Consider the following 12,063-nt stretch of genomic DNA (forward strand, 5'->3'; position numbering starts at 1 on the left):
TTTGTCTGTTGAACACAAAACAAGATATTTGGAAGAAAGCTGAAAACCTGTAACCATTGACTTATTGTAGAAAATACAAATACTATCGATGGTTTCTTGCTTTCTTCCAAATATCTTCGTAAGTGTTCAGCAGAAGTAAGGAAGTAAAACACGTTTGGAATAAGTGGAGGATAAGTAAGTGATTTTCAGTCAGAATTGTCAGCTTTGGGTGAACTGTCCCTGAACGTGTCCAACAGATGAATAAACATCACCATATTATGAAAGAATCATGCACTCATTGGCTAAATTCTCCATCAGTCAAACTAGAAACTAAACCACTGGCTTAAAGTGGCTCTTAGATAGCATATGCATATAGCGAGGGGTCAGAACACTCAACTGCTTTATTTGGATTTTAGTGACTATAACTTTGACTTTTTATTCAGTTCATGGTCTCATTTTGTTTATAACACCGCAAGCTATAAAACCGTGTTGCTTTTTACTATGAAGATGCCATTTTTGCACGCAAGTAACATAGTAAACAATGTAAACAATAGGTCTCCTGAAGAAACGGTGACATAAACATATGACTAACGATCCAAAATATAACACTATTGTGTCGTTGGACTAAATGTGCTCTATGGGATTCTATACATTCTTTATAAGCTTTCCATTAAAAACAGTAGTGACAATTGGTGCTTGAGGCTTGTAGTTTTATGATGATATATAGTTTGTCAAGACTACCCATGTCGTTGTTGGTGTAATCTATTCATAAACACTGACATGTTCAAAAACAGCATCCCAGTGCGTCCACATTTCTGTCTTAAAAAAATATTATATTAAATAAATTATGAATAATAATGAATTATGAAGCACTTACATCATATTTGCGCATACTAATTCCTACCATACCTTGCCAAATAAAAAAATAAAAAAAATCAACTCATTCTCTATCAAGATGTTTAGGTAATAAAAAATCCTGCCAAGAACATCCATGAAACAAAGTACGCAGCACCATTTACAAACTCCAGAGAACGTCTTCTGAACACAAAGGACTGAAACCCTTACAGAGGAATGCAACAGCTCTTTGTGAGGAATAAACATTAGAAGTATGTGTGCCTTCTGGCTCTGCTGTTCAGTTTTCCATTTAGGCTCAAATCAACAGGACAAGCTGCATTAAAAGACATTTAACAGACTAAAATCAGCACAAACGCAAACTTGTTTCTACCAATGTAATGTTGAAAACAAAACTATTGATGTGAAATTGTGTGAAATTCTTCAAATAGTTCCCAAGTGATTTTGAAAAGAGTTGGATTTTTTGTTACAGCCGCATCTATTTTTCAGTAAAATATAGTCTTTTGTATAAATAAACACAATTAATCTTTGCTAGAGAAACCGTATAATGTTGTGCCCCTAAATTGTAATCTTTTACTTAATTAGATTAGTGTAAAGTGTGCAATGACTCCACAAAATCACGTGATCTGAACTGTGGTTCTTGGTTAATTATAATCCCAACTTGAAACTGTAATAGTCACATCAAAGGTTCTGCATTGTCAAGTTGGGATTACAATTAACCAGAAACCACAGTTCAGAACACGTGATTTTGTGGAGTCATTGCACATTTTAACCCTAATCTAATAGAGTAATAGATAAAAACTTTGAGCACAAGAAATGATAAAGTTCGCCGCTTTAGCGAGGATTATTTGTGTTTCATTATTTATATAAAAGACTATACAGTGACATTTTACATTTGATAATTCATTTCTGTCTTTCAATACTGTTAGACTCCAGCAAAAATCATAAAGTGCTGTTTATGAATTTCTTTAATTATTTCAAATATTTTTGGATAATCTCTAATTTAATTTTATGCACACCCTAGCAAAATCATCCCAAAAATCTATGTAAAATTATAAATTATTATATTAAGTCATCTTGTGAAAATATTTTATTATCATCGCAATATACATCACAGAAAAAATAAATATTGCAATGTATTTTTTTTCCAATATCGTGTCGCTCTAGATTACGACTAGGGATGGGACGATAACCGGTTTCACAGTTTACTGCGGTTTTGGAAAAGTCACGGTTTAAAACCGCAAAAAATTTCTGTTATACCATTTCAAGGCATATGTAAGTTTTTGTTGTTTATTTATTTAGGGTAGCAGTATCTCCAGCAGCAAAGGACCATCGTCATTAAAAGCTACAGTTCAGCCAACAATTCAGCAAACATCTGAAAAACAAATTGCTTACACGCCAACATCCTATAGACCCGAACAGTGCAGTGGCTTATTTATATCCACAGAAAAGGAAGCTAATCCAAATATGCCTTTTTAAGTTGTTAAGAAATCTGAGTTTTTGAAACTAATAAAGACAGCAGAAATCAATGATTTGTTTGAATTATTTTGCCTGACATGCATAAATTAAAATATATTGTGTTCAGTGGGGGAAAAGTTGTAGTTTTTTACCCAGACATTTACAAAGAGCGTATTCTAAAGCAGTAACCACAATACTGTAAAACCGTGATATTTTTATCCAAGGTTATCATATCATCAGAATCTTTTACCAGCCCATGCTAAATTGTGACCAGAAATTAAAACAAATCTCGGTCTGTGGGACACACGAATATCCTTACAGTCTTCAAAAAATTTGCTTTAGAGCGAATAATCAAACATTTTGAGTTGTTACCTGGACCCTGGTAGGCCTGTGGATGCCCATGTCCCCCAGATTGCCATGCATTGTTGTTGCTGGTTTTCCCCGTCTCTGTGCCCTCTGGCTGAGCTGCCCAGTTATTAGAAAACCCCCCAGAGGCATTATTGTCAAACACTGCCCACGGGTCATTTCCGTTACTTGTCTGAAAGAAGGAAAGACAACATTTCACAATTCATTGTTCATTACAATTAGTAAGGAACAAAAAGCAAATGAGCATTTGCACTACATATAAACCAAAATAGCTCAATTATTTTCCACAGCACACATAATAACACAGCGTCCTAACAACACACAATAAAATCTATCTTTTCCATGTTAGAATAACTTTTTTCATAACCATCTAAGTCTTTATTTTAGAATTTGTTTTGATTTTCATTGTGGCTAAAGAACAACATCCAGTCCTATGAAAATGATCACCTCAGGTACTAATTATGTGCTTTATTCAGTGTTAAATGCTACCAGTGTGAGTTTGAATACCATTTTACGTGAGATTTATTGCCATGCTCATAGTGGCAGCCGATTGTATACCTCAGATCTTGAAAAAAAAAAATTAACTACCAAACACATAGTTTAATCATGAAACTTATGTGCTGTTGGGGATGTTTTCATCCACTCTGGGGCGAATGGAATGGAATGATTTTTGGCAACAAACCTTATTTTGACACATAACCTCTTAAGGCCTAAGGTGTTTTTTTTTTACATGTGTTCTTCATTTCTCTTTGCTATTTGGGCTTATTAGAACCCAATTAGAATAAAAACCTAAGTATCATCTTTTGATACGATGTACTTTTAGAGAAAAATGATGTCCATATATGTGGACTCGTGGTCCGAATTTACATAAAACACTTTTCCCTGAATATTTAACATACTTTTTTTTTTTACTTGCTTTGACTATCAGAGAGAAAAAACATTTTTTTCCCATTTTGGACAGTTAAAAATAGTGTTTGGGACATTTCATATGCTGCAAAACAGATGCAGGATGACACTGTATGTCTGTAACAAAATATAAAACATTCATATGTGACATATCATATCTACATATGTGGACACTAAAGCCCTAGGAGGATATTTTGGGAAAATGCTTTTAAAACTTTAAAAAATTTAACAATACACTCTGGGCAAATTGACTAACCTTTTATTATGTTCGTGGCTGTTTTTGCCCCTTGACTTCCATTATAATCACATTTTTCTACTGCAAATCTATGACAGCACACAATCATGTATTCTTGATTGCTGCTGGTTGTCCCTTTTGGGAAGAGGTAAATTGACTAATTTTTACTGTTGATCATTAGTTGGCATGTAAAAAAAATCTTCTGTTTCTGGGTCAAAAAAGTTTCTGGGTGCGAGTGTGTAAGAGTCCTTTTCGCACTTACCATGTGCGAAAAAATAAAATAAAAATCACCACCTCAGCTCTCTGAACATAGTAAATGTATTTAAGCACACACACTATAATTTGCTGTTGTACTCAATAGAACTCCATATAAAAGTCAGAACCTTTTTTGCATTTTTGCACTGGCCTATCTAAAAGGTTAATGCTGCCAATTGATAATCAACAGTAAGAATTAAAAGATTTACCTCTTTTAAACAGGGAAAAACACTAACAATCAAGATTACATTATTATTTGGCGTCAAGGCTTTGCAATAAAAAAAGTCATTATAATGGAAGTCAATGGGGCAAAACAGCCACCAACATAACTAAAGGGTAGTCAATTTGAACAGTAGACAAGGGTTAATGAGGTTTAATATTTATCATTTAGATTATAAAAAGTATTTTTGCTTTTAAAATGTCTATTTTTTATTTTAATGTTTATCGCATCTGGTGTGAACAGACAAATTGCTTGTTGCTGGAATCTTGTTGTGTTGAGTTTTGGACACGGTCTGTCTTAACATATTCTGTTTAAAGAATTAATCAAATGGTTTAGTTCATCACACATTCAATCGTTCCAGTAGATTGCATGAGTTAAATTAATGAGCATGCTCACTATCTCTCATATCACAAGCCACATTTGTTGTTTGTCTTCACGCACATCTGACAGTTTCCTGCCCAGCAGCAAAAATATCTTTAAGAGTCAACCTTTAAAAAAAAGACACAAAAAAGCCCACTTACATCCAAAGATAAGCACCTTTGGTTGTTGTTGTTATTATATTAGCCTGAAAGACTCAATTTGAGCAGTGATTCTGGCCGACTCAAGGACATCTAAAGAAAACCCATTTAACCGGAATATACGCACACAGATGGACATGTTGAATGGAAAGAGATGTTTACCTTCCTGATGGATGCATCAGCTTGTCAACACTCAACAGCTGACTCTAAATGGACTTTTGGCCAGCCTTGATGACACAAAAGCCCAGAGCCAAAGAGGCAAAAGCCATAAGCTCTGTATTTCCGAATCGTCATCATCAACTGGCCACCCACTCTCACACACACACACACACACACACATTATCCTCCAGGACTCATTCATGTTATAAACCCCTCAGAATGACACATCTGAGGAACTCTGACCTTTTGTTTCTAGCACGGCAATGATTTCTGGCAAATGTGTGCTGAATAATTACTCCATATGTCATTCTGTTACATTTCCACAGTCGACGATAGACATGCATTGAACTAAGTCCAACACTTTATTTTGGCTTCAACTTGTTTGCTCATGCAAAACTGCATATCATGCATTGAGAGCAGAGCATCATGCAGCGAAAGACTGTTTTATAAAAAATGTGTTAATGTGGATTCTGGAGTTTGGAAGGGAAATTTTGACCGATACCAATTCAAATGACACTTAACGCATTTGGGAGAAACTTAATTCAATAAAGGACTAGCTTGCTTATTTTACAGCTCATGAATGCTGTTTGCAGGCTGCACACAGCAGGAGGCTAACAAAAACAGTGCAATAAAATTGCAATAAAAAATATTTTCTTCAAAGACATGAATATGAAACTGACAAATAGAAAAGAACAGCAAACATAAATCAGATGCAGCTATATTTAAAGGTGCTGTAGGTAAGTTGTTGACTCTTCTAAAGCATTAAATACCATAATATGTTTGCAGATGTTTAAGAAACCTGCAAAGAGAACATATTTGTCAGATATTTTCCTTTAAAAACGTGCGTCACATGTCAAAATGTCTTTGTTTTGGTCACTATAACTAGGCCCACACAAAATCTGCCCATCATTGATTCTGTTTATTTACTTGTGTAAATGTGTTTAAACTTATATTTATTATGTTTTTACATTTACTTCAGTAACATTATTGACTAGCATGAAAATATTCATATGATGTATCTACAATACAGTGTGTAAAGTAATATTTTCTGTTATTATATTTCTATTTTTTCTATTATTTTCTATAATTATATTATATTTCTGTTTCTGATTTATTATATGAGAGACTTTCTTTACCAAATAAAGTGGATCTATTTGGATTTGCATTGTAAACATTAAATAAAAGTTAAAAAGGTATTACTTTTTAAGGTTTTAGTTATGATACTCCCAAAATCATCTCACATAAATCCGCAGATTTTTAACAAAATTCCACGCAGAAATAGCAAAAAATGTCCGCAGATTTCATGTGGCCCTTCCTATAACCCACCCACTGCCAGTTTACCCAAATATACTTCAGCACCTCAGGTTGCCTTGTCAAAAAACACAGCGCATTTCACTTCAGTCTTGAAGGATGTCTCAATGTATGCGAGCGCAGCCAAAAATGTGACCTCTGGAGGTCAGTTGCACATTCAGAGTAATAAAAATCCACAAGAGATGTTTCTAAATTAGCAAATAATTAAAATACTACAAAAGTAAACATGAATGGTTTACTGTGTGAGGCAGGGTTGTCATTATACTGGAATTCAGTTCCAATCAATACTGAAATTTTAAAAATGTCCATTTCCCACTAACATTTGTGCACTGTTGAGCATGCTCTTAAACACTGCTGATGTGCCATTGTGTTCACATACTCAACAGGAATGACAGTGATTGGCTGTGAAGGTCATCAGTTCACCAAACTCACCGCTGTTAACTGAGTGTAACCACAGATACAGGGACACTGGTGTGTTTTAAAGCTGTGATTCTTCAGCGGATCGCTTGTATGTCAGCTTATAGACAAACCAGCTGATCGACATGACTTTAACATGTTCCAGTGTCCCTCTATCTTTGGTTACACTCAGTAAACATTGGTGAGGTCGGTGAACTAATGACCTTCAAGGCCGATTACAGTAATTTCTGTTGAGCATGTGAACACAATGGCAAATCAGCCGTGTTTAAGAGCGTGCTCAACAGCGTACAAATGTTAGAGGGAAATTAATGTTTTTTAAAATGTCAGTATCTACTGATACCAAATTCCAGTATCGTGACAATCCTAGTGTAAGTCTTGATTGTTAGGCATAGATACTGATGTTGGTGATGCCAATCTGGCAACCTGCATGTGTGTTTAGTGGTCGGAGGAAACAAGGTCAAAAAAACCTCTCCAATATTTTGAATTTGGACTGCAATACTTAGTTCTACCACTAGATGTCAATTCTACATACTGCACCTTTAACTGATGGCTAAATCACTTTAAAAGCTGGCAGATGAAGAGTACTGTGAATGTTTACTGTAGCAGAAATAGTGCTGATCAGTTTGATCGATGCGTGACTGATTTGCAGTGTAATTCAATATGATTCAATCAGTTCCCAAGAATGGGGTGTTTAGATCTTGTTAGTGAGGGCTCCAGGATTGAGCATGCACGGCCCTGAGTCCATGCTAATGCATTTCAGGTACCTCATCAGGTGAGGTAGAGGTGAAGCCTGGGGTAACTGGGGTGACTGGGCTTTCCGGTTGAGCTACATCCACCTTAGGGGAAAGATGTGATATGGTCATAAAACACCTGAAAGGAAAGGGTTACCCTGACATGACCATAGGGCTGCACAATATATTGAAGAAATCCTGTTATCGCAATATTAGTATATGCAATATTCGTATCACAGAGAGGTACAATAAATTCCCTTTTTTAGGAATGCATCAAAGTAAAAATTCCGGGCCGAAATTGAAAACTAAAAGAGAAAATGCTTTGTAATAAATTTGTATTATTTTATTAACCCTCAAGCACACCTTATATTTTATGCTGCTTTTAACTTATTTTAATAGGTTAATCAGGTTTCAACCTAATTGTTCAAGTTAAACAACGTTTAACTTAATAGTTTTTTGTCAGTTTAATTGATGCAAGTTGAGCTGACTAGAAAGTTTTATTCGATTCAAGTAAAAAAAATTGTAAGGCAGCACAAATTATTTTTACAGTGCACTAAGGGCTAACTGTTTCCTTGTGGACAAATTTGGGCCAAAAGGTCTCAAGTGTGATCCGATTTTGTTTTTAAACGAATGTCATATCCCTGTCTTTGATTTTCATTCATAGTGTAAATGTTTGCACCCTAAAAGCTTTTTTTTTTTTTAGATCAGAAAACTAAATATCATTACCTGTTTATTTTAGGATGATCAATAAATAAATACATTATTTTTAATAATGTTAATTAAACATACCTTTTCTCTAGGGAAATGTAATATCGCAAGAAAAATTGCTATTGCAAATACTCAAAATATTGCATATTTTCCCAGTATCAAGCAGCCCTACATATGACCCTAAATGCTTCATCATTAAAACACTGATTTCCTCCATAGCAGAGGCACCTGAGACCTGCAAAACTCCACTCATACACTGAAGGGTTACCAATATTAATGTTTAAAGCACAAAAAAGATGCATCAAAGATAAAATCAGATAAAATGCTATGTTAATACAAAATCATGCAACTTCACCATCTGTTTCCTGTATGATCAAAAGCAATTTTCTTTGTGATCATGGCTTCAGATCACACACCACGGCACTCACAACAAAACTGCTTTCATTTTGTTTTCTGTACATTTATTTAAAATGTACATGAATTACTGTAGTATAATGTATTTAAGATAATCCTGCTGTCCAACGGCACACACCAAGAAAAAATAATTAATTAAGGCCTAAATTTACACATTTAAATTCCATCCATTTTAGAATTAAAAAGATATACGTTGAAAAATATTACTGAATCCTATTTAATTTTTATATCACACTTTATAATAACTTTCCATTATTTTATGTATTTACTAACATAATATGAACAATACACTGTAAAAAATGGCTGCGATTTCAACGGTAAAAAAAACTGTAAAAATGCAACCGTGACAGTATGTTTCCTTAATATTTATGGCGAATAACCGTAAATTGACTTTCCCAGATTCCCTGCATGGCACATCACTTTTTATGATTTTTGTTGACATTATTATGGATCTTTTTAGTTGTTTCCCAATCAGTTTTGTACATTGGAGGTTTATGTTAGATCTGATGTTGATAAGCAATGTTTATTTCATGACTTTAATTTTATGCGTGTTACCATACTGGTGTTTAGTAGCTGCGTGAATGAGCACCTTCTATATACTGATACACTTTTCTGCTGGTGGGAAAAATTGTTTGTGATGAGCATTGGTTCATTATGTATCTTTCTCATCACCACCTGCATATGGCTGTGCTAACATGTCTATTTGTGTAACAAAAGATGCGTAGATGTTGGTAATTCAAAATACAGACATATTACATCTATAAATGAATGAAATACAGTAGTTTACTGTAACAATGAAAAATTACTTTTACGCTTTGTACCGTATTTGTTTGTAAAGTGAAATACTGGCAACCACAGCTGCCGTTTTTTTACCGTAAATTTTACAGATTTATTTTTTACATGTACAGCATTTATTAATAATCATAATTCATCATTTACTAATGCCTTAAATCAAACGCAAAGTTATTATTGTTAACATTAGTTCATATGAACGAACAGTGAATGACTTTATTTTCAATAGCTAAAAGTATAAAAAATGAATGAATACTGTTGTAAATGTATTGTTAATTGTTTTTCCATGTTACTAAAATGCATTTACTAACATTAACTACTGGAGCCTTAATGTAAAGCATTAATATATATATATATATAGCTTGTTTTACAGCTATTCATATTTTATAATTTGCATATAATTATATTTTTAAATAAGCAAACTTCTGTGATTTTACAGTGAAGAGATTTACGCCAATTGTGTGCATTCTGAATATGATGTATGCAATACACTCATTCATTCATTCATTCATTCATTTTCCTTTGGCTCAGTCCCTTTGTTGATCAGGGGTCACCACAGCGGAATGAACTGCCAACTATTTCAGCATATGTTTTACACAGCGGATGCCCTTGCAGCTGCAACCCAGTACTGGGAAACATCTAAACACACTCATTCACACACATACAATTTGGCCAATTTAGTTTATTCTATTCATCTATAGCGCATGTCTTTAGACTGTGGGGGAAACCGGAGCATGCGGAGGAAACCCACGCAAACACAGGGAGAACATGCAAACTCCAAACAGAAATGCCACCAGACCCAGCCGAGACTCGAACCAGCGACCTTCTTGCTGTGAGGCGACAGTGCTAACCACTGAGGCACTGTGTCGCCATATGCAACACATACAAATTGTTATTCATAAACAATGCTATAAATGTATAGTGTGTGGAAATCTTAAATATATTTATGAGTTTAATGTTAAATAGTGTAATGCAAACTTTAAATGCAACACACACTTACATTTTGCATGTTGACCACAGGTTCTGGGCCAAAACAAGCTGCTGTTTTATCTTGAAATAAAGCCAGACGTATTGCATATCATAACTTGATGATCCACCGATTAGAGCTGACTAATATTTATGCCACAGGAACTTAGTGCCACACATTCTACAGTGACTCATACATATTTTGCATTTCTGTTGGCGTCACGTCAGTTCTCATCAACGATCCATTGAGCAGCTATTGGGTTAAAGTCTGTACTGTAATAAGCTAATCAGCTTCAGGCTTTAAGATAAGCAACGGTTTGTCAACGGAGGAGGTTTTGCATGATCACTTCTGATGAATCATACAGTAACTAAAAGGTAATTACAAGCTTTTGAAACTTTTGTTTATATATAAAGTTAAAAAATATATATTTTTATTAAACATGATCAATCAGTAAAAAAAATAAATAAATAAAAAGCATATATGAACTTTAATTCATATTTAATTACTTCCTATGCCTCTAAAGTTTAGGGTTAAAATATTAATAAACTATATGAAATAAAGCAATTTAATTCGTACAATGTCATTAAGTTTACTTTTAGTATTAATAGCTGTTGTGTCTAAATGCTCTCGATGGCCCAAGAAAAAATATCTCCTTAGGGAGACATAAAGATGACTGTGGACTGATTGAGAAATAAAATGCTATTCAAGTCAAACTAAAGTGAAAACACTTTCATAAATATATCTTTTTAACATTTAAATAGCGCAGTTATTTTAAATAACATCATAAATGATAACATTATACTTTATAATTTCATTTAATAATAAAATGATCATTTTATAATTTTAGCTGTACTGTTGATTATTACATTCAAAGTTCACTTCTTTCTAACATAATCTGCTACAGATACGTAAATGCCAACATATTAAAACACGTCATTCAAATTTCAATAGAAATGACATTGAATTAAATTGTAGTTAATGCTTGTTAGTACATTTAACAGCACGTTTAAAATCACACCTAATGAAATTACACATAAAATATACTCAAGTGGGTCAAAACACTAATAAACCGATAAATACATTTAATACAAGTTTAAATAAAATTTTTATTTGTTTGTAAATAACATGAAATTAAGCGTCATTAGGTTAAGCTATAATACAAAATGGATAAAAAGTACTTTAAGAGAATGCTACACTTATACTTAGGCCTGTCACACTAATCAATATATCGACTTATCGCACCACACATGGACATGACCTCAGTTATTTTTGGTGATACAATGTACAGTTGAAGTCAGAATTATTCGCCCCCTTTGAATTTTTTAAATTTTTTTAAATGTTTCCCAAATGCTGTTTAACAGAGCAAGGAAATTTTCACAGTATGTCTGATAATATTTTTCCTTTTGGAGAAAGTCTTATTTGTTTTATTTTGGCTAGAATAAAAGTAATATTTTAAAAGTAATTAAATAATTTTTTAAAAAACATTTTAGGGTTAAAATGATTAGCCCCTTTGAGCTATTTTTTTCGATAGACTACAGAACAAACCATCGTTATACAATAACTTGCCTAATTACCATAACCTGCCTAGTTAACCTAATTAACCTAGTTAAGCCTTTAAATGTCTTTAAATATATGCCTAATATGCCTTTAAATATTATTTACTGTCATCATGGCAAAGATAAAACAAATCAGTTATTAGAAATGAGTTATTAAAACTATTATGTTTAGAAATGTGTTAAAAAAAATTTATCTCTTCCACAGAAATTGGGGAAAAA

The 12,063-nt window shown here is 33.4% G+C and overlaps 1 protein-coding gene across 4 annotated transcripts in view; it reads right to left on the bottom strand.

Annotated features, from left to right (window-relative positions):
* Nucleotides 1-12,063, bottom strand: part of snx9b (sorting nexin 9b) — a 52,535-nt gene that overhangs the window by 29,137 nt on the left and 11,335 nt on the right. For 2 of the 4 annotated variants that reach the window (XM_056481478.1, XM_056481477.1), the window contains exons 5-6: nucleotides 7,441-7,512; nucleotides 2,662-2,827 (exon numbers count right to left, since the gene is read on the bottom strand). In XM_056481478.1, the coding sequence (XP_056337453.1) occupies nucleotides 2,662-2,827; nucleotides 7,441-7,512 (238 nt within the window). The remainder of the gene's footprint in view (nucleotides 1-2,661; nucleotides 2,828-7,440; nucleotides 7,513-12,063) is intronic. The other 2 variants (XM_056481480.1, XM_056481479.1) reach the window with 1 other exon arrangement.

The sequence above is a fragment of the Danio aesculapii genome, chromosome 20, assembly GCF_903798145.1.
Source record: "Danio aesculapii chromosome 20, fDanAes4.1, whole genome shotgun sequence".
NCBI classification, from domain to species: Eukaryota; Metazoa; Chordata; class Actinopteri; order Cypriniformes; family Danionidae; genus Danio; species Danio aesculapii.